At 43.9% G+C, this 23,428-nt stretch overlaps 2 protein-coding genes across 5 annotated transcripts in view; both read left to right on the forward strand.

The window, feature by feature from the left end:
• Nucleotides 1-23,428, forward strand: part of ZNF350 (zinc finger protein 350) — a 39,736-nt gene that overhangs the window by 2,079 nt on the left and 14,229 nt on the right. For 3 of the 4 annotated variants that reach the window (XM_055552941.1, XM_055552942.1, XM_055552944.1), the window contains 4 exons: nt 1,440-1,619; nt 2,016-2,142; nt 2,392-2,484; nt 5,657-9,489. In XM_055552941.1, the coding sequence (XP_055408916.1) occupies nt 1,440-1,619; nt 2,016-2,142; nt 2,392-2,484; nt 5,657-6,999 (1,743 nt within the window). In that variant the 3' untranslated portion in view covers nt 7,000-9,489. The remainder of the gene's footprint in view (nt 1-1,439; nt 1,620-2,015; nt 2,143-2,391; nt 2,485-5,656; nt 9,490-23,428) is intronic. The other variant, XM_055552943.1, reaches the window with a different exon arrangement.
• The window catches only part of LOC129631710 (zinc finger protein 160-like), a 466,782-nt gene continuing 452,762 nt past the window's right edge, over nt 9,409-23,428 (forward strand). The window contains exons 1-5 of the mRNA XM_055552892.1: nt 9,409-9,489; nt 13,331-13,516; nt 13,828-13,954; nt 14,218-14,310; nt 16,336-17,339. Coding sequence (XP_055408867.1) covers nt 13,469-13,516; nt 13,828-13,954; nt 14,218-14,310; nt 16,336-17,339 — 1,272 coding nt within the window. The 5' untranslated portion in view covers nt 9,409-9,489; nt 13,331-13,468. The remainder of the gene's footprint in view (nt 9,490-13,330; nt 13,517-13,827; nt 13,955-14,217; nt 14,311-16,335; nt 17,340-23,428) is intronic.

Raw genomic sequence — 23,428 nt, forward strand, 5'->3', positions numbered from 1 at the left:
AGTGTCCTCTGGTTTAACCCATATTTTTGGAGGGAGGCCCCAGATTTTTGGAGGGATGTATTTCTTAGATGTATTCTTCAGAGTGAAGTTGCTTCTGGCTTGGTGAACATGTGGAGATGCAGGGAGAGTGACCCTCCTGTAGGAGGCACTCCTCGCCCTTCCACACTTACCCTGTCCTGGGCAGGCACCTCTTCCATCTGCCTGTTCCTGAGTTACATCTTTTTGTAAGTAAATATAATACCTAAAATGTTTCTCTGAGTTCGGGAGCTGTTCTAGCATATTTTTTGTTTGTTTTGTTTTTGGTCTTGGTTTTGTTTTGTTTTGTTTTTGGCTGTGCCACACAGCATGTGGGATCTTAGTTTCCTGACCAGGGATGGAACCCACACCCCCTGCAGTAGAAGCACAGAGTCCTAGCCACTGGACCTCCACAGAATTCCCTCCTCTAGCAAATGAATCAACCCAAGGAGGGGGTCATTGGACCCTGCGCTCTGTGGCCAGTTGCTTAGAAGCACAGGTGACAAACTGGACTTGTGTTTGCCCTTGAAGCAGAGGGTAGAGGCCAGTCTCATAGGACTGAGCCTTTAACTCATGAACTATGATATCTCCAGGTACATAGTGGCGGAAATGAGTTGAAGTGTAGGACATCCAGCTGGTGTTGTAGAATTGTTTCCTGATGTGTTAGAAAAAGAACTGCGTATCAAATTGGTGTCAGAATCGCACCTTGTTGTGGATGAGTTTCTTGTTATTACATATCCCTGTTCTGATAGCACCACAAACTGTGTTTTAAGAAAGTTGTTAGTGTTCATTATGACACTGGAGAGTACGTATGACATATAATTTTTGTTTGTCAAATTCTTATGTTAATTAGTACTTTTATACTTTCTTCTGACAACGTAGTCTTAGAGCACTTCAACTTCATTTATATACGATTATTTTGTATTTTAATTTCTTATGTATTTAAAACCTTCTAAGATATTACCAGTATTTTTTATAACAAAGCATTTCTGCTTTGAGCAGCATGGTGGTTTTCAAAATTAAGTGTGTGTAGTCACGGGATGTATAAAAATGTCTGAGTAGGTCCCTGACCGCACATGGTTTAGAGAAAACAGCGCGCAGTGCCTATCCTCCCACGTGGGCCCTTCTGTATAACTGCAGTGCCTGCGATTCTCCTGCTCCCGAGGCCTGCTGCTGGGTGAATCTCTTGCTCCTCATCTCGTTTGACAGTCATCCCACTTAAAGTTTGTGGAACAAGAGAACACTACCTCCGTCACAGAAGCTTAGGCTTTTTTGGCCAGAAGCATAAAATATTCTGGGGCTACCAGTAAAGGGACACTCGGCAATGCTGTGGGCATTGGGTTAAGCTGAGCACCCAGGAGTAGCAATATCCTCTGGGCCCAGAGGAAATGTACCCTCAGCTTGAATTTTCTCCTCCACCCAAGGTCCTGAGTCCCCAGGAGCAAAAGAATCAGTCAAAAGAGGAAGAAGTTATAGGATTTGGTAGCAGCATTTTCTGGGGATATGCTTGGTTGAAGACAAGTTTCAGAACAGAAATTGAGAGCAGATCCACGAGATACATCGACAGTGTTTTCAGAGAACAGAGGAAAATGATCCAAGCCCAGGTGACTTCTGGTTTGTTTTATTCTTTCCTTTGTTCCCCAGTGGGTTTGTAGAAACCTGTAAAAAATCATTTTCGTTATTCTATAAAGTATAAATTTGTATATCTTTTCCTGTTATATATATACACACATATATATGTGAGAATGTAGTGTTTCTAGTTTAACAAGAAGATTTAGTTCTACATACTATAGAAAGTTCCAATTGGATAAATGAATGGATGACTAACTACACAATTAGAGAATGTTGTATTAGGCATTTGCTTCTTTAATGATACATTAAAATAAAAGCCCTACTGGATATCTCAGTGCAGCCTGTAAAGTGGAAATGAGCAGAACACTTTTAACATTTCTTCCATATCATCAAGATGACATCATCATTACACACCTCTCTTATTACAGGAAACCCTCACATTTGACGATGTGGCCGTGGACTTCACGTGGGAGGAGTGGCAGCTCCTGGCCCCTGTTCAGAAGGCCCTGTACAGGGATGTGATGCTGGAGAACTATAGCAACCTGGTGTTTGTGGGTGAGGACGGCTCCCCTGGGTCACTGACCAGGTCCCCAGTCAGTGGCCTTTCCTTTCTCAGCTTCTGAAAGCTCTGGAGCATCTGTGATGCTCAGTGTCCTCTCTGGCCCAAGAGAAGTGGGTGTATTCTCTCTTCTCCTGTGAGAAAAGCCTTGACTCTGTAGGTTGTGACATGTAGCGTTCTGCTGTCTTCACAGACCCCAAGGCAAACTCACTGGGCCTAAATAGTCTGTCATTTCCCATGAACAGGTTTTCAAGCAAGCACACCAGAGGTACTCTCCAAATTGGATCAAGGAGAACCATGGATGATGGATGATGAAATCCACTGTCAAACCCGTTCAGGTGAGTGAGAGACCACCAGGGGGACAGGCTGTGGAAATGACCCTGTCAGAGAAGAGCCACAGCTGCGAGGGGATTGGAGGATGGGTGAACAGTGCCTCCCTGCATTTCTCTCCCAGTATCAGAGAACTTTTCTTTGTAGGAGTTTCAGTTCAGTTCAGTCACTCAGTCATGTCCGACTCTTTGTGACCCCATGGATGGCAGCACGCCAGGCCTCCCTGTCCATCACCAACTCCCGGAGTTCACTCAAACTCATGTCCATTGAGTCGGTGATGCCATCCAACCATCTCATCCTCTGTCATCCCCTTCTCCTCCCACCTTCAGTCTTTCCCAGCATCAGGATCTTTTTAAATGAGTCAGTTCTTTGCATCAGGTGGCCAAAGTATTGTAGGAGTTTAGAGAAGAATGTATCCCTTTTTAGGAAATATTCTGTGTCTTCTGGGATCTGTTTCTTTATTTTACTGCCATCTTGATTTTTGTTTGCCTAGTGTTCTTTTTCCTACCATTTTCATATCTTTTCCTTCTCCATACTCTTCCACCTCATTTTCTATGAAATTCCCCCTTCCAGGACCTCTCGCCACAGAGAAGACTTTTTCTAAAAATGTTTGTTTTTGGCTGTGCTTTGTCTTCGTTGCTGCATGCTGGCTTTTCTCTAGTTGCGGTGAAGGGGCGCTACTCCCTAGTTTTGGTGCAGAGGCTTCTCATTGCAGCGGCTTCTCTTGTGGAGCACGGGCTCTAGAGCTCAAGAGCTTCAGTTGTTGCAGTTCCCAGGTGCTAGAGGACAGGCTTGATAGTTGTGGCCCACGGGCTTTGTTGCTCCCCAGCATGTCGGGTTTTCCCGGATCAGGGATCAAACTTGTGTCTCCTGCATTGGCAGGCAGTTTCTTTACCACTGAGCTACCAGTGAAGCCCTCCACAGAGAAAACTTTGAATTCCTCTCTGTCTGCTGCCGTCTACTGCCCCTTCCTGCTCCACTGTTCATATTGATTTCCTTTCTCACAACCATCCCATTGGATGCTGGCCCCAAAGTAAACTGGTCTTCACTGGGCCTTCTCTCCGCTCTAAGGTTTTACTAATGTTTTGCTTTCCCTCTTACTCAATGATCTCTTGATCTTCCAAGTTTTCTTCTTTCTAATAAGCTAACAAATTCCTTTGGCTCACTGGAGAAAACTCCCAAGTTGATACCTCCCCAGTGTGATCCAGCACAGACTTGGTTCTGTACGATTTCCTCATCTTGATGGCAACTCTCCTTAGTTCCTAGTAACTATCTGGTTGTGGATCATCTTCCCTCCCAGGAAACCCTACAAGTTAGCTTCTCCCTTACTCCTGTGCAGCCTCCATCCTGGCTAGTCAGACTTTACATCCACTGTGCCCCCTTGCAGAGCTCTCCTCTTTAAAGGGCTCAGCTGTTCAGGGTGAATTTTTAACTAGAAAATTATTTTAACATCCTGCATTCTTAGTTCCAGCCTCAACTCGATCATAATTCTTGCCTACTTCCAGTTAATTCCTTTGTGTATTTACTAGTTTTGAAATTTCTTCTCATTTGTTGTAGACCTTACCATCACATTCACTTCCTGAAAGCTTTAATTTCTTTCCCCTGGTATCCTGATAAAATTAAGTACCAGGTAACCACATTCCCTTTCAGGACAAAAAAATTCTCTTTTCCGTGATCATTATGACAGATCATCTTATTCACACAGAGATTTTCATCTTCCTAAACCTCCCAGTCTGTTCTATACATGGAATAGCTAGCTTCCTTGATTCCTTCCTCTATGAATTTTTTGATAGTGAAGTGTAAACTGGAACATTACAGCAGTCTGAGCCACTCAGACAGGAAAGAATTCACCTGCAAGGTAGTAGACCCAGGTTCAATCCCTGGGTTGGAAAGACCCCTGGAGAAGGAAATGGCAGCCCACTCCAACCCACTGGGAAATTCCATGGACAGAGGAGCTTGCTGGGCTGCAGTCCGTGAGATTGCAAAGAGTTGAATACAACTGAGCAACTAACACGTACACAAACACAGCAGTTGAAAAAACAGACCGAGAGCTTTTGTTCTAAGAGGATGAGACATGAATTTAATCAAAATTTATAATAAATAATATGTCTAGGTGGTGAAAAGTGCTGCGATGAAATTAAGTTGCATAATGGACCAGTGTGAGCCAGGGCTCCTCTTTTAGAAAAGGGAGCAGCTCTCTGAGGTGCAGATTGTAACTTAGATGTGCTTGCAGTTGTCTGCTGTATCATTTTATTTCTTTTTTCCCCTTCTTTTTAAAAATTTTTTGCCGAAAGACATGTGGAATCTTACTCAGATGCTAAAGAATCTGCCTGCAATGCGGGAGACCTGGGTTTGATCCCTGGGTTGGGAAGATGCCCTGGAGAAGGGAATGGCAACCCATTCCAGAATTCTGGCCTAGAGAATTCTATGGTCAGAGGAACCTGGCAGGCTCCAGTCCATGTGGTCGCAAAAGAGTCGAACACAGCTGAGCGACTAACACACCGGGGATTGAACCTAAGCTTCCTGTACTGGAAGCAAAGAGGCTTAATGGCTAAACTGCTAGGGAAGTCCCTGTGCCATTCTCTTCATTCCCCTCATGCCAACAACAACACTGGATCCATAGGGAGGCCTGTCTTCCTTCAAATTGAGCCAGATTTCCTCCACCTCTCTCCCTCTCCATCACTCCTTCCCACCAGTTTTCACAGCCTGTAGCTGTTTTCCTCATATTCTGTCTCTGCCCCGTGAAGTGGTTTTATCCTGCTATAGCATGGGCTCTGTACACCTGTGGAATGTGTTTGTGACTCCCCAACACTAGCACCATTCCTGGTCCACCATGGTCAGCAGTCAGGATCTGTGGACTGGATGAGTCCATATCACAATGTGGATAAGGTGCCCTGCAACCTCTGGGCTCCTTCTCACAGAACATTCTTGTATTTTACAGTCTCTGCATGTCTGCAAGGCTATAGTTTAGAAGGTATTCAAATCTGTACTTTTTCATTCTGAATTATCCAACCCTGTGTTTTACACTAACTACTTTTTCCTTTTGACTGGTATGTGGCACTGTTCCAATGTGCAGGGAACATTAAACATAGAATTTTATTTACACTTATGAAAACATCCCCATAAAGATTCCTCACATCAAGGTATTTTTAGGAAATTCATTTTTCTTCTCTTTCCTAGAAGTCTGGAAATTTGATGACCACCTGCTGGAGTACTTACAAAATGAGAGCATGGAGAAGAGACTAGAACAATGGCATGAACAGAACCCACTAGAAAATGCTGTTCATCAGAGCATAACTCATTTTCTGCTCAGGCAGCATCATGATGTGTTTGACTTACATGGTAAATGTATGAAATCAAATTTAACTTTACTTTCTCAAAACCTCAGCTATGAAATAAAGAGCTCCAATGAGCTTACTGGAGATGAGAAATCCTGTCGCCATGCTGACAGTGAACAGTTTCATCCTGAAATTAAATTCCCCCAAAGCCAAAAACTCATCAGCTCCAAATCCCCACTCAATGAGTATCAGAAAACTAAAAAAACAGAGAAGCCTCATGTATGTGGTGAATGTGGGAAAGCTTTCATCAAAAAGTCTTGGCTCACTGATCATCAGATAATTCACACAGGAGAGAAGCCCCATCAATGTAATCTTTGTGACAAAGCATTCTCTAGAAAATTCATGCTCACTGAACATCAGAGAACACACACAGGAGAGAAACCTTACCAGTGCACTGATTGTGGCAAAGCCTTCCTCAAGAAATCACGGCTCAATATACACCAGAAAACCCACACCGGAGAGAAACGGTATATCTGCAGTGACTGTGGAAAGGGCTTCATCCAGAAGGGAAACCTCATTGTACATCAGCGAATTCACACAGGTGAGAAACCTTACACATGCAATGAATGTGGAAAAGGCTTCATCCAGAAGACCTGCCTCATTGCCCATCAGAGATTTCACACGGGAAAGACTCCTTTTGTGTGTAGTGAGTGTGGAAAATCCTGTTCCCAGAAGTCAGGTCTCATTAAACATCAAAGAATTCACACAGGAGAGAAACCCTTTGAATGCAGTGACTGTGGGAAAGCCTTCACTACAAAGCAAAAGCTCATTGTCCATCAAAGGACTCACACGGGAGAGAGGCCTTATACCTGCAATGAGTGTGGGAAAGCTTTTGCCTACATGTCTTGCCTTGGTAAACATAAGAAAATACACACAAGAGAGAAACCTGGAGATGCAATCAAGGGGGAGAATCCTGCCTCACAGACAAGTGATGCCATGCGGGAGAAGAACCTTGTTAACTTGGTGGCTGTGCAGGTGCCTTCCATGGCCCTTCAGCCGTCAGTCAACATCGGTGAACTCCTAGCAAATAGGAACGTCATCATAACGGGACCACCCATGGGCAGGTGTGCACCCGCAGGAGATGACAGAGGGTCTACAGAGGACAGAACCCTTAAGAACGCAGTGAGCGTGGTTGTGCCTTCGGTGGTCAATTATGTTTTATTTTGTGTCACAGAAAACCCCTAGGAAAAAAACTCAAGACATACTATGTGTAAAAGTTAGAAATCGTTGAGCAAAAATTTCTAGGTCAAATGGTGGCTGAAAAGTTTATACTGAGAGAAAATGTATAAATGCTGAGACCAGGAACCCATGATATACTCATCCAGTTAAATATATGCATTGATACTGAGGCATAATCTGATGTTAACCCAAACACAAACACATCAATTGCTCTGTTGTGTCAGTTGAATGAAGGAAGGAAGCCTGAGTCCAACTAAGTGGAAGAAATAAGTAGGTGAAGTTTTTAAGCATACAATTTGTATGTGGAAGGTTCCTGTGAACAAATAGGGCTAATACTGGTTTGGTGGGCTATGGGATATGTATATATATATATCGGTTCTGTTTCTCCAGGGCAAGGTGAAGGATTGACTGAAAACTGGGATGTCTACCTTAAACTCTAAGAAATTTTATATTATGCAGAGGGATTTAGATCGAGCCAGTTTGCTTGAGTCTTAGATTGAGTCATTTTATTCATTTACTGAGTATTTGTTGAATACTTCCCTTTTTATTGGGTCCCGTCCTAGTAGCTGAGATTACAGTGGTGATTAAGCCCATGAAAAAACCCAGGGTCTCCCAGAGAGAGCTTTGAGGTAACTATTATTTTTAAGTAGTACATCAGCTAATCTGTTAACAGTAAGAGGATGTAAATACATACACTAAACAAAATAGATATTTTCATAGTTCCTTCCAGTTAACATAATAGAAGATCATCACCTGCATAGCTTATAGAAACAGAAATTCATTTCTAACAGTTCTGGAAGCTACAAAGTCCCAGATTAAGGGGCCTGCAGATTTAGTATCTCCCATCCAAGTACTAAGCAGGCCTGATCCTGTGAGCTTTTCAGCTCAAATGACATCAGCACATTCAGGGTATTACAGCCATAGACAGACTTGGTATCTAATGAGGGCTCCTGCTTCATAGAAGATGCTCATCCCACTGTATCCTCATGTTGGGGAAAGGGCAAAGCAGGGGTGGGTTCTCTTCTATAAAGGCACTATTCCCAATCATGAGGGCTCCACCCTTTGGACCCAGTTGCCTCTTAATGCCCCACTTCTTAATACCATTCTATTTTGTTTTTAATATTTTAATTTTATTGGAATATGGTTGATTTACAATGCTGTGTTAGTTTCAAGTGTACAGCAAAGGATTCAGTTATACATATACATGATTCCATGGTGGCTCAGACAGTAAAAAATCTACTGCTATGCAGGAGGCCCAGGTTCAATCCCTGAATCGGGAATTTCCCTTGGAGGAGAGCAGCAACCCACTCTAGTATTCATAGAAGCACTCTCTCCCATGGACAGAGGAGCCTGGTGGGCTACAGTACAGTCCACGGGGGTGGCACAGACTCAGACACAACTGAAGCGAGATAGCACACACGCATGGACGCTTTGGTAATAATGAGGGAGGTTCCCCATCCCAAGCTTTTCTGGATATAATTTGAACTAAGACTTAAGAGTTAGTACTTAATATAGGTAACTAGAGAATATTCCAGGACTGTTTCTAGTGATTGTATTTGACAGCCTTCCCGCCTCAGATTCTCTGAGCAACTTAATGCAAATATCCTAGCCATGTCCCCCAGCTCTGAAACCAGAACCTCTGGGGCTACAATTGAGGACCCCTCATTTTTAACAACGGCCTGAGGCATACTTAATTTTGATGTTCTTTGCCCTAAATTTTGGGTTACTGTCCCCATCACCACGCTCACATTATGGTGGGATGGATTCAAGTCGAGCTTTTTCCATCGACTCCACACCATTAATGGCCTCACTTCTGGTGGCCTTTTCCCCAGCCCCCACCCCCAGTCACAACTTGGGTAGTTCAGCTGCTCTTTGCCCTGTTAATGGCCAGCCCCATACTGTACAGCTCCTGGAAATTGTTTTCTGTTCTAAAAAACCAGCTTCCTGCAAACTATTTCCCTCCGTGGTATCCATTTACCAGATGTATTGTTTTCCCTTTCTGGGAGTGCAGCTCCGCTGCCAGTTGGACGATTGAACTCTTACCTTTCTGTTTGGATTTTTTTTTTTTAATACAAAGTGGATAATATACACCGTGGCCTTTTACTTCCCTGCCTAGCAGGCTTGAAAGCACCTTAGTCTGCATCAGTTTTGTCTCGGGAAGCCTGAGACTGGAAATGTACCTATTTTCTGCAAGAATCGAAGTGCCAGGAAATGAGAGAAGTTCAGTGGCTTCTCACCCTCCAGGCACCCCCAGCTTCTGGGGCACAAACGCGTCCCTGGGTTTTCTGTACGTCAGATGTGCCAACATGGCTGCTCCCAAGGGGCCGCGGTGAGCTGGGCGCAGACATATTGCTTCTCTAGGACGTACCGGAAGTCGGGGCCTCAGCTCCTGCACACCCCAGATCCACCTCGGCTTCCGTAGACAGTTCTGGAGGTCAAAGCAGTTCACGGAAGCACGACGCTGTTTAGGCGGATGGCCAGTCGGAGGAAAATCAGGTTAGCATGCAATTTTTGTCACTGGAATTTGTTGTTGTTGTTGTTACAGTGGTGGTATTTTTTCTTCCAGGGTGATAGATGGACTTCGTGCCGTCTGGACCCATGAGATTATTGCCAGAGGGCAGAGGGGGAGGGTAGAAATGCCGAGGTGGTTATATTTAAGGGGAACCAGGTGGGTACCGGATTTGTGGAGAACCAGACGTGGAGTTTGTCTGTGGTTTGGATTGGGAGCGTGTCCTGTGAATCAGTGTAATTAGATTGTGTAGCGATCGATACTCTTCCAGTTGTCAGACCTTGGGGTTTTGTAGATCACTCGGCTTGCAAGGTGTACATGTGTTGCAGAAACCAGTAATGGAGAAACCAAGCACCGCACTCTGAGTTGGAGAACTCAGGTTTACTAAGCAGGTGGGCCCAGAGGAGTTAACACTTCAAGCTCTGAGCCATAAACAAGGGGTTTATAGAGTTTTTATAGACAGACTATAGTAGGCAACATTAGCTGCTAATGCTAAGCTGCCAAGTCACTTCAGCTGCTAATAGGGTGGTTTAAACTAAGGGGTTTCGCGCGCGCGGGAACAGCGGTCAAGACCGGGAGGGGCATGCCTGACCTTTACAGGGACAGGCATGATTAAGCAGGATTGCAGGGGCTGGGCAATCGCAAAGAGCAGGACAAGGGTAAGTGAGATAAGCTCCAGTTCCTAGTATTGTAAATCCCCACTTCCTGAGACTACGTGACCTGTGATCCAAACTTTGCAAGGAGTAAGCAGAGGCAGAACAAGCAGGAGGTTATGTAAAATTTTAACTTTTCCTCGTCGGTGACAACAATCGCAGTGTTGGATTCAGGTTAGGGATTTAATTCGGGGCTCAGTGGTGGGCGGGGACTGGATCATCACATGAGGGCGTCTGGCCCAGGTTTTGGGTTAATAAGGAAGTGTGTAGTGTAGTCAGTATCCGGTACAGAGAGGTGTGTGATGGTTGAAGAGTTGGACGCCAAGGATGGTTGTGTTGGTAGTGGCGTTGAGGTTCCAGTTTCTGCTGGTGCAGCAGAAGACTGTACATCACAGGGCAGTAGTTCCAAACCATCTGTATTTTAGCTTTTTTTGTGTGTGTTTTTCTTTTTAAATTTGCTGAAGTATAGTTGATTTACAATGATATGTTAATTTCTACTGTACAGCAAGGTGATTCAGTTACATATATATATATACATTCTCCTTGATATTAATTTCCATTATGATTTATGACAGGACATTGAATATAGTTCCTTGTGCTATACTGTAGGACCTGGTTTAGCTTTTAATCGAGGAGTTGACTACAGGACGAGAGGCTGAACCAGCAATGCCAATCTGTTTTGTACCGCCTGTGCTGCTTTCACATAGCAAAGGCAGAATATAGTCGTGACAGATATTATGGCCTGCAAATTTGAAAATCTGTCTGTTCTTTTTTGCAGAAAATATTTGTCAACACCTGCACTCACCTCCTAATATCGGTATATTGCAACAGCACCATTACTCACCTCCCTGACATACGTGAACATTAGCATACATTATTTGGTAACAATCTTCTTTTTGTTTAATCATCTGGCAAGGTGACCTTTGGCAAGGCCACCTATATCCCAGTTTATTAGGAAGTCCTGGCTGGTCTTAGTCAATCGTGTATTTCAAGTTCCCATTGCTAGTGATTGAGTTAGTACTAAGAAATGAGCTTGGGCATTTCTAACCAGCTATGTATGTAGATGTCCTTTGGGGTTTCTAGGGGAGCATTTTTTCTTTCAAATAAGTATCACTTCATGTTGATAATGATATTGCTGAAAAATATCGGCCCAATTTTCTAATGTTAACTTTTTCTTTCGCGTTTTTCTTTATGGTGTTATAATTATTTATTCCTCATTATAGTTTATTTAGTTTTTTCTATTTTCAACTGTATATATTTATACAGCACATCTTCTTTATCCGTTCATCTCTTGAAGGACACTTGGGTTGCATCTGTGTCTTGGCTATTATATTTTAGTTCTGCTGTGAACATTGGGATGTCTGTATCTTTTCAAATTAGAGTTTTCTCCACATCATGCTTTTTTTTTTTTTTTTTTAATGTCAGGGTCAAAATTTGTGAGAATCATTCACGTTTTTGCACATAGGTGTACTTTTTTCCCCCCCTGTGTAACAGGGTCAGGCAAATATTAAATATCCACATAGTAAATATTTTGGGGTTTTCATGCCACCATTCTCTCACATATACTTCTTTATTTTTGTTTTATAGTCCTTGAGAAATGTAAAAGGCATTTTTAGCTTGAAGCTGAGCAAAGACTGTACTTTTCCAATATTATTCTGTTGTTTGAATATATGATTTTCCGACTATTCATGAAATGTGTGTTGTTTACATTTTGGTTTATTATGAATAATGTTACTATGGAAATTCATGACAGTGTTCTCTTGTTCAACCCAGATTTTTGGAGGGATGTTATTTCTTAGATGTGTTCTTCAGAGTGAAGTTGCTTCTGGCTTGAACATGTGGAAATGCAGGGAGAGTGATCCTCCTGTAGGGCGCATGCTTCGCCCTTCCACACATACCCTGTCTTGGGAACCTCTTCCATCTACCTGTTCCTGAGTTATAAAGTTATTTATGTTTTTATAAATAAATATAGAACCTAAAATATTTATCTGAGTTTTATGAGGTGTTCTAGCATATTTTTGTTTGTTTTGTTTTTGGTCTTGGTTTTGTTTATGTTTGTTTTGTGTTTGGCTGTGCCACACAGCATGTGGGATCATAGTCCCCCGACCAGGGATCAAACCCATGCCCCCTGCAGTAGAAGCATGGAGTCCAAACCACTGGACCACCAGAGAATTCCCTGCTCTAACAAATTAATCAGCCCAAGGAGGGGGTTATTGGAACCTGGGATTGGTGGCCAGTTGCTCAGAAGCACAGGTGACAACCTGGACTTGTGTTTGCCCATGAAGCAGAGGGTAGAGGCCAGTTTTATAGGACTGAGTCTGTAACTCGTGCAATTGACATTATCTTCAGGTTCATAGCGGCAGAATTGAGCTGAAGTGTAGGACATCCAGCCGGTGTTATAGAATTGCTTCCTGATGTGTTAGAAAAGAACTATGTTATCAAATTGGTGTCAGAATCACACCTTGTTGTATATGAGTTTCTGTTATTACATTTCCCTCTTCTGATAGCGCCACAGTCTATGTGCTTTAAGAGAATTGTTAGTGTGCATTATGACACTGAAGAGTATGTACCACATATAATTTTTGTTTGTCAAATTCTTGTTAATTTGTACTTTTGTGCTTTCTTCTGGACAATATAGTAGTTTTAGAGCACTTCAAATTTAATTATGTATGATTATTTTGTATTTTAATTTTTATGTATTTGAAACCACCTAAGATATTACCATTATTGCTTATAAGAAAGCGTTTCTGGTTTGACCAGTGCATTGGTTTTCAAAATGAGTGCATGTGCTCACGGGGCATATAAGAACATTTGACGAGGTCCCTGAGTGCACATGATTTAAAGGAAGCAGCGCCTCTCCTGCCATGTGGTCCCTTTTGTATACAGAGCCACTTGTGTTCTCATGCCCCTGAGGCCTGCTGCTGGGATGGATCTCGATTCCCTCATCTCCTTTGACTGTCACACCACTTCAAGTTCACAGAATAAAAGAATATATCACCAGCACAGTGAGAAGCTTAGACTTCTTGGCCAGAGGTATAAACTCTTCTGGGCCAGCAAACGAAGGGACACTCAGCAGTGCTGTGGGTCTTGGGCTAAGGTGAGCACCCAGGAGCAGCGATAGCATCCGAGCCCAGAGAAAATGTACCCTCAGCTTGAATTTTCTCCTCCACCCAAGGTCCTGAGTCCCCAGGAGCAAAATAATCAGTTGAAGGAGGAAGAAGTTACAGATTTGGTAGCAGCATTTTCTTGGCATATGCTTGGTTGAAGACAAGTTTCAGAACAGAAATTGAGAGCAGATCCACGAGACACATCAATGGTACCAGGTGTTTTCAGAGAACAGAAGAAAATGATCCAGGCCCAGGTGACTTTTGATTTGTTTTATTCTTTTCTTTGTTCCCTAATGGATTTTTAGAGACCTGTAAAAAATCACTTTCATTATTCCATAAAGTATAAATTTGTTTATCTTTTCATGTCATATATATATGTGTGTATATACATACACATATATTAGAGAATATTGTATTCAGCATTTGCTTCTTTAATGATACATTAAAATAAAAGCCCTACTGGATATCTCAGTGCAGCCTGTAAAGTGGAAATGAGCAGAATACCTTTAACATTTCTTCCATATCATCAAGATGACATCATCATTACACACCTCTCTTATTACAGGAAACCCTCACATTTGACGACGTGGCCGTGGACTTCACGTGGGAGGAGTGGCAGCTCCTGGCCCCTGTTCAGAAGGCCCTGTACAGGGATGTGATGCTGGAGAACTATAGCAACCTGGTGTTTGTGGGTGAGGACAGCTCCCCTGGGTCACTGACCAGGTCCCCAGTCAGTGGCCTTGCCTTTCTCAGCTTCTGAAAACTCTGGAGTGGTCTGTGATGCTCAGTGTCCTCTCTGGCCCAAGAGAAGTGGGTGTATTCTCTCTTCTGCAAGAAAAGCCTTGACTCTGTAGGATGTGAAATTGTTTTGGCCTCACATGTAGCATTCTGCCGTGTTCACAGACCCCAAGGCAAACTCACTGGGCCTAAATAGTCTGTCATTTCCCATGAACAGGTTTTCAAGCAAGCACGCCAGAGGTAGTCTCCAAGTTGGATCAAGGAGAACCATGGATGATGGATGATGAAATCCATTGTCGAACCCATTCAGGTGAGTGAGAGACCAGCAGGGTGACAGGCCGTGGAAATGACAGTCAGAGAAGAGCCACAGCTGCGAGGGGATTGGAGGCTCTGTCCATCTGTCTCCTGATGTTATGCTCCCCCAGGCAAGATACTGGATGGAGTTAGCCATTCACTTCTCCAGGGTTCTTCCCAACCCAAGGATTGAACCTGCGTCACTTATATCTTCTGAATTGGCAGGTGGATTCTTTACTGCTAAAGCTACCTGGGAAGCCCTAACTTTTGCCTACTTCCAATTAATTCCTTTGTGTATGTACTAGTTTTGAACTTTCTTCTCATTTGTTGTAGACCTTAACATTGTATTCCTGAAGGCTTTCATTTCTTTCCCCTCATATCCTGATAACCTTAAGTCCCAGGTAACCATGTTCCCTGTTATGACATAAAAATTCTCCTTTCTGTGATCGTCATGACAGATCATCTTATTCCCAGAGATTTCTGTCTTATTCCTAAACCTCCCAGTCTGTTTCATATGTGGGACTGCTTCCTTGATTCCTTCCTGTATGAATGTTTTTGATAATCTATTGTAAACTGGGATGTTATTGCAGCTGAGAAAACTAATAGCCTGAGAGCTTTCATTCTAAGAGGATGAGACATAAGTTTAATCAAAATCTAAAATAAATAATATGACCAGGGGGTGAAAAGGGCTGTGATGGAATTAAATTGTGTCATGGACCAGTGCGATCTGGGGCTCCTCTTTTAGGAAAGGGAGCAGCTTTCTTGGATGTAGGATGTAACTTAGATGTGGTTGCAGTTCTCTGCTGTGTCATTTTCTGTTTTTTTTTTCCTTAAAAAATTTTTTTTGGCCATATGACATATGGGATCTTACTCAGATGGTAAGGAATCTGTTTGTGATGCTGGAATGACCCCCTGGAGAAGGAAATGGCTACCTACTCCTGTATTCTTGCCTGGAGAATTCTATGGACAGAGAAACCTGGTGGGCTACAGTCCATGGGGTCGCAAAGAGTCATGGACACGACTGAGCAACTAACACACTGTGGATTGAACCCGAGCCCCCTGTACTGGAGGCGCAGTGTCTTAACTGCTAAACCACCAGGGAAGTCGCTGTATCATTTTCTTCATTCCCCCTCCCAGCAACCCCAGTGCTGGATCCACAGGGAGGCCTATCTTCCTCCAAATTGAGCCTGGATTTCCTCCACCCCTCTCCCTCTTCATTGCTCCTTCCCACCAGTTTTCACAGCTTACAGCTGTTTTCTTCGTGTTCTGTCTCTGCCCTGTGAAGTGGTTTGACCCCACTATAGCATAGGCTCTGTGCACCTGAGGAGTACGTTTGTGACTCCCCAACACTAGCACCATTCCTGGTCCACTGTGGACATCAGTCAAGATCTGTGGACTGAATGAGTCCATCCGTCACAATGTAGATGAGGTGGCCCTGCAGCCTGCAGTCTCCTGCTCACAGGAGATTGCTTGTATTTTACAGTATTTAGAAAGTAATCAAATCTGTTTTTATTCATTATGACTCTTCCCCCCACCCCCCCAGCATATGAAGAATTAAACACAGAGTTTTATTTACACTCATACTGTAGGCTCCTCACTAAAAAGACATCTCACATCGAAGTATTGTAAAAAAAATACCTCTATTCTGGGACTCCCCCGGTGGTCCATGGGTTGGGACTGTGCACTTCCACTGCAGAGGTGCAGGTTTGATCTCTGGTTGGGGAACTAAGATCCCACGTGCGTATCAGATGCTCAGTCCTGACTGACTCTTGGCAACCCCATGGACTGCAGCCTGCCAGGCCCCTCTGTCCATGGGATTCTCCTGGCAAGAATACTGCAGTTAGCTGCCATTTGCTTTTCCAGATATTCCCAACCCAGGGATCACACTGGCGTCTCTTGCATTGCAGGCAGGTTCTCTACCACTGAGCCATCAGGGAAGCCCCAAGATCTCACATGCTACAAGGGAAAAAAAAACAAAAAACACAAAACTTTTATTCCAGATCTAAAAGATAGAGGAATTCATTCTTCTTTTCTTTCCTAGAAGTCTGGAAAGTTGATGGCCATCTGCTGGAACACTTACAAAAGAAGAGAGTGGAGAAAAGACTAGAACAATGGCTTGAACAGAACCCACTGGACAATTCTGGTCATCAGAGCAGAACTCTGTTCAGGCACAATCATGATGTGTTTGACTTACATGGAAGAAGCGTGACATCAAATTCAAGTTTACTTTCCGAGAGTCCAAACTGTGAAATAAAGAGACCCGCTGAACCTCCTGCAGATGGGAAATCCTGCCCCCATGCTGACAGGGAACCATTTCATCCTGAACTCCTCAGCACTAAGTCCCAACTCATGGAGCATCAGCACACTAAACAAATGAAGAAGTCTCATGTGTGCAGTGAATGTGGGAAAGCATTTGTCAAGAAGTCTTGGCTCGCTGATCATCAGAATCTTCACACAGGAGAGAAGCCCCATCGATGTAATCTCTGTGGGAAAGCCTTCTTCAGAAAGTTCCAGCTCACTGAGCACCAGAGGATGCACATGGGGGACAAACCTTATGAGTGCGCCGAATGTGGCAAAGCCTTCCTCAAGAAATCAGGGCTCAATGTGCACCAGAAAACCCACACGGGAGAGAAACCATTTATTTGCAGTGAGTGTGGCAAGGGCTTCATCCAGAAGGGAAACCTCGTGGTCCATCTGCGGATCCACACAGGCGAGAAACCTTACACGTGCACCGAGTGTGGGAAAGGCTTCACCCAGAAGACGTGTCTCATGGCACACCAGCGGATTCACACTGGCACGAGTCCCTTTGTGTGTGGCGAGTGTGGGAAGACGCTTTCCCAGAAAATGGGTCTCATCAAGCACCAGAGGACTCACACAGGAGAGAAGCCCTTTGAATGCAGCCACTGCGGGAAGGGCTTTATCGAGAAGCCACAGCTCGTGATACACCAGAGGATCCACACGGGGGAGAAACCCTACAGATGCAGCAAGTGTGGGAAGTCATTCAGAGGGAAGTCGGTCCTCAATAAACACCTGAAAACTCACTCAGTCAAGAAACTCCCTCCCTCAGTGAAGTCCCCCCAGAGCAGTATCGTTCTCCAGGAGAAAAACCTGAACACAGTGACAATGCACCTGCCTCCTCTGGCCCCTCAGCTGCCAGTTGGCATCAGTGGGCTCCTGGCTAACAGGAGCATGGTCTTAGTGGGACAGCCTGTGACCCGATGGTCACCCACTGGAGACAACAGGGGCCTGGCCCAGGAGAGGACCCTTATGAACTCAGTGAATGTGGTCGTGCCTTCAGTGGTCAATTGCATTTTATTTTATGTCACTGGAAACTAGTAGGAAAAAACAAACACATTGAGGAAAAGGGTTGAGCAAAAATTTCTAGCTCAGACGGTGGCTGAAAGTATACACCATAAGAAATCGTATGAATGTGGAGACTGGAAGGGCATAATGTCCTCATCCAGTTAAATATATGCATTGGTACAGAGGAATAATCTCATGTTAACCTAACAGATACACTTCAGTTGTTCTACTGTGTTGAATAAATGAAGGAAGGTAAGGTAAGGTGTGCGTTGTTAGCCATGTCTGACTCTTTGTGACCCCATAGGCTGTAGCCCCCCAGGTTCCTCTGTCCATGGGATTTCCCAGGCAAGAATACTGGAGTGGGTTGCCATTTCCTTCTCCAGGGGATCTTACTGACGCAGGAATCGAACCCATGTCTCCTGTGTTTTCTACATTGAAGGTGGATTCTTTATCTGCTGAACCATTAAGGAAAGCAAATGAAGGAAGCCTGAATTCAACTAAGTGGAGGAAATGAGGTGAATTTTTAAGCATATAATGTGTATGTGGAAAAAGCACAAAAGGGCTAATACTGAGTTGGTGGCATATGGGGTGTGTTGGTATCAATTCAGTTACCCCCAGCCAAGGTGAAGTGTGAATTCAAAACTGGGATGTCGTCCTTTAAACCTGGTTAAGTTGATATTGCCAAGGGAGACTTGGCAAGCAACAGCCTTAGGTTGAGTCAGTCTGTTCATTTACAGAGTATTTGGCAAATACTTCCTTGGTACCTGGTTCAATCCTAGAAGCTGAGGAGATTGTGGTGATCAAAACAAAGAAAACCCATGGTCTCCTGGAGATACCATTGAGGTGGTAGGAGTATCTTCAAGTGTCTATCTCAGTGTATCTCTACACTCAAGCTAATTTAGCGAGAGGTTGTAAGTGTTTCTAATAAATGTAACAGACGTGGAGTAATTGGCTCAAGGGAAAAAGAAAATTTACTGTTGAAGGAGCACCTCATTTGGGGAATTGGGGAAGGACTTAATGGTATTTAAGCACCATAGAACACAAGTAGATTTTTTAAAAATTTATTTTCTTGACGTACAATGTTGTGTTCATTTTTGCTGTATGGAAAAGTGATTGAAGTATACAAATATATACATTCTTTTTCATATTCTTATCCATTATGGTTTAATCCCAGGATAATATAGAGCCCTGTGCTATACAGGAGGACCGTTGTTTCATATAAATTATTTTTGAAATGCTTATTTGTTATCTCTACCAAGGAGATAATAAATTCCTTAATTTTAGTGAATTTCCTTAAATTTCAATGTTTAAAAAAACGGAAAACCAGTAAGATGAAAAAAACCAGTTTCTCAGTTGCAGTGGCAGCATTTCAAGTGCTCAACAGTCATGTGACTCCTGGCACTAGATCTAACTGGACAGAACAGACAGCAAAATGGTCAGACCGGGGTGGGCTGCTCCACCATCATTTCCTCCTACCGGAGAGTAGAGTGCTGATGTTCATGATTTTCTGTTTCCCAGCAGAGAGGGGGGAAAACACTCAAAACCCTTATCATATATAGATTTGGAATGTGAATGAATAAACTCATGGGCTAATCAAAATACATTCTATCACTGGAGGGAAAGATGGTTCTAAGGAGCAGACTGTCTGAAGTGTCAGAGAGACTTAACTGATTATAAGGGGACAAAGCAGGAAAGGAAAATGATTGCTTGAATAAATAGAACAAAATGCAAAATAGAAGCCTTAGTCTTTAAGAGTGGTGGAGTGTATAGGGAGTTGGTAAGATCTTTTTGGAAGGACTTGGAGCTATATCCTGAGATTTGTCCACAGGCCTGACACCTGTGAAGAGCTGCCATTTAAATATCCTGGAACTTCCCTGGGTGTCCAGTGGTTAAGACTCCATGCTTCCAATGTAGGGGGCATGGGTTCGATCCCTGGTCTAGGAACTAAGATCCCATATGCCACGTGATGCAGCCAAAAACTAAGTTTAAAAAAGTCTCAGCTCCTCTGTGATCCTCTGATTTGAGACAGGTGACTTCTTCTTCTTTCCTTCCCACTGTCATTGAAGTGGGGTCTTTGCTTTCTCCTTTATCTGGAGTTCTTTCCTATAGTACCATGAGAATGCTGCTGCTGCTGCTGCTGCTAAGTCGCTTCAGTCGTGTCCGACTCTATGCGACCCCATAGATGGCAGCCCACCAGGCTCCTCTGTCCATGGGATTCTCCAGGCAAGAACACTGGAGTGGGTTGCCATTTCCTCCTCCAATGCATGAAAGTGAAAAGTCAAAGTGAAGTCGCTCAGTCGTGTCCGACTCTTAACGACCCCATGGACTGCAGCCTACCAGGCTCCTCCGTCTGTGGGATTTTCCAGGCAAGAGTACCATGAGAATAGAAGATCCCAATTACAAAGTGAGTCCAACTCATAGGAAAAACAATGGAAATTTGCCCTGTTATGGCCAACTCAGAATGCAATAGCAATCCTGGGTTTGGGTCATTTACTCCTCCGGAAACATTTTAAACACCATCACTGCAAATCACTGTTTTGCACAGTGAGGAAACATCAGTGAACAAAATGGGCAAAGGAACAGCTTTCACAGTGGACCATACAATCTAGTGAAGGACAGAGAGAGTGAATGGATTATAAAATGTTGGGAAGTGATAAATTCTATGAGGAGAAATAAAGGAGAAATGACTAATATTAGTAATAGTAATTTATAGTAAGGTAGTAACGAGGGACGGAGAAGGCAATGGCACCCCACTCCAGTACTCTTGCCTGGGAAATCCCATGGACGGAGGAGCCTGGTGGGCTGCAGTCTGTGGCGTCGCTGAGAGTCAGACCAAGCGACTTCACTTTCACTTTTCACTTTCATGCATTGGAGAAGGAAATGCAATCCACTCCAGTATTCTTGCCTGGAGAATCCCAGGGACGGCGGAGCGTGGGCTGCCGTCTATGGGGTCGCACAGAGTCGGACATGACTAAAGCCACTTAGTAGCAGCAGCAGCAGTAATGAGGGAGATTTCCCCTCTCCAAGGAAAAGCTTTTCTGGATGTGTGCTAAGTCCCTTCAGTCGTGGCTGACTCTTTGCAGCCCTGTGGACTGTAGCCTACCAGACTCCTCTGTCCATGGGATTCTCCAGGCAAGAATACTGGAGTGGGTTGCCATTTCCTCCCCCAGGGGGTCTTCCTGACCCAGGGATTGAAGGTCTCCTACGTTGGCCGGTGGGTTCTTTACCACTAGCACCACCTGGGAAGCCTGTTAGCATTTAATAGTCCATTATTGAAACCCATTGAAATTTTTGTTCTGAGAACTGGAGATACAAAAATATTAGAGTTTCTGTCTGAGGAATTCATAGTACCTTTTGGAGGGCAGTAAAGTCAGCATGATGGTCTAGAAAGATAATGATCTTCAGTCATCCCTTGTATTGACGTGTTGTCTTTTTCTCTATTGGATGCCTTTTGTACTTTCTATTGTTAGTACCACAATGTAGTTGCAATTTTGTATTTAATAATTGTATTATTGTTTTTGAGACTGGCCTGGAAGGTGTCCCTGACTGCTATCTGAAGTAACATGTAAGATGACTCATGAGAGAACAGCCATAGTAACTAATATTCTCTCATTGCTTCCTGTGTGCCAAAGACTTCAGTGGAGGGAAAGTATTCACAAATTCTTGGTAGCCTATGAGACCAAAAGGTCTTGGAAGTAAGCAGAGTAGTGGAAGAATTAAGTGGGAGGCAGAGGAATGAAGATGATAATGGAGAATCTGTTCAGTGTGTGCCTCTATATAGCCTTAAAAGCATTCTCTTGAGATCTTGCTTTAGTCTGTTATCAGTAAACTAATTCAGGGTTTTGTGGAGGGTATAATAACAAAGATGGTTGCAGTATGGGAAAAGAGGTGGTTGGAGAGGCAGTCACTTCTGAGGCTGGTGTGGTGGGCAAATTCAATAATAATGCATATAAATGGAGTAAGGCAATGAGGGCGAGCACAGGGAGTGATTCTGGGGTTATTTTTGAGGTGGTATTAACAGGAATCAGTGGCCAGTGTGCTGGTGACACATAGGTTATGTTTTGGGTTGATCCTCTGACCGTCACATCAACCTACAGTCCAGGTAACACATCTCCATTCTTGATTTACTGTGTAGTAGTGACTGCTAGATGAGAAACAAAAGAAGGGAAAATTCAGTCTGGAAGGGAGAGGATTTATATTTTAGAGTTGTGCACTTTGAGGAGCTTCCAGGCTGGAGCAGGCAGTATGTTGTGATGCTATGTTAATCTTTGAGTTTAGTGAAGATTCCATCTCCAAGTCCATACCCCAAATATAATCAAACTTTTAAGTTTTTCTTAATCCCTTCAAATTTTTGAAATGCTTAGTAATGTTTGCCATAGGATCATATTATGAATGCTGTTCTGGAGGTCAATATCTCATCCTTTCAATAAGTCACTTAAAAAATACAGGTAATTCCATAATTGGCTTATTTATTTATATTATTTTCAATTTGGGGACACCACATGGTATATAGGATTGTAGTTCCTGGTCCAGGGATCAACCCGCAGGGCTGTACTGGAAAACATAGTCATCACCACTGGACCACAAAGGAAGTCCCTATAACTGGCTTTTTAAAGGCTACTGTCGACTGTTCTGTTGAAGAGATCTATGTTTAATTTACCCAACTATTCACCTGCTGATTGTACACTCAGGTTATTCCTAGTTTAAAAAAAGAATTATCAAACAAAAATTCCTAGCATTGGAAATTCTGCGTCAATGAGAATGAAAAATTTAAATTGTATAGGTAATTTCTAAATTGCCCTCTAGAAAGGATGAACAGATAATATCCTCTACTACCCCTCTGTGTAAAATAATGGCTAATATTTAAGTGTTTTATTTGGGAACGATGCCTAAGAATGTAATACTTTATATCACCATGTAATTATTCGGAATTGCCCTTTGTTTTCTAAGGAAATATTTACATTCCTTTTAAGCCTCGCCGCTCTCGGTTCGCAATTGGAAACAGCCACATTCCCAGCCCCCGGTATATGTGTTTACAGTGCTGGGCTCTTCAGCATCGGCGGCTCCGCCCCTTCAACAGGTCTCAGACCGAACCCCCCCCCCCCCCCCCCCTCCACCTCCTTTCCAGATTTCACCCTGTCTTTGACAGCTGCGTTTATAACGTGTCTTCACTCCTACAAACATCATTGACCTTCCGAAGGCGGCGCCTAAGGCTAGCTCCTCGTGTCTTTCCGCCGTACGGAACTGCACTTCCTGCAAGAAGCACTCCATAGTGCTTCTCCCTGGTGTTGGCGGGCGGGGCCATCTCTCCGTATGCCCCAGAAGGCAAAATAGAATCCAGCCCGCGCCGCTAGTCTTGGATAGGGTCCGGCCTCTGAAAACTTGTTCAGCATGGTGCGTTTGACCCACAAGGAGAAGGGAAAGGGAAGGAAGTGTCCCAAAGTGATTTCAGTTCCCGCTCTGAGCCCTAGCCTCTGCGGTGACCTTTTGCTCTCGCATCGCTGCGGTGGGCGTGGTCCCGTTACGTCATAGAGCTGGGCGGAAGGCCAGAACTCCAAGACCTCAAAAGGCTCTGAGGTCGCGCCGCATCAGAAGCGTCCCTAGCGACAGCCAGAGCGGGGACTTGCGCTCGACAAGATGGTAACGGGAATCATTTTGGAAGAGAATTCAGCCTTTGGTAGCTGCCCAGAGCCTTGAGAATCTCAGTATCAGTTGGGTAGTGTTCGGGACGTCGATCCGGAGTGAGGGTCCTGCGAGGCCAGGCGGTTTTTTTGGGTTCAGTCACTGGGGAGGCTTGGCTTTAGTCATACGCCCTCTGGCAGTCAGTGCTA

This window comes from Bubalus kerabau, chromosome 17 (assembly GCF_029407905.1).
Source record: "Bubalus kerabau isolate K-KA32 ecotype Philippines breed swamp buffalo chromosome 17, PCC_UOA_SB_1v2, whole genome shotgun sequence".
Taxonomy (NCBI): Eukaryota; Metazoa; Chordata; class Mammalia; order Artiodactyla; family Bovidae; genus Bubalus; species Bubalus kerabau.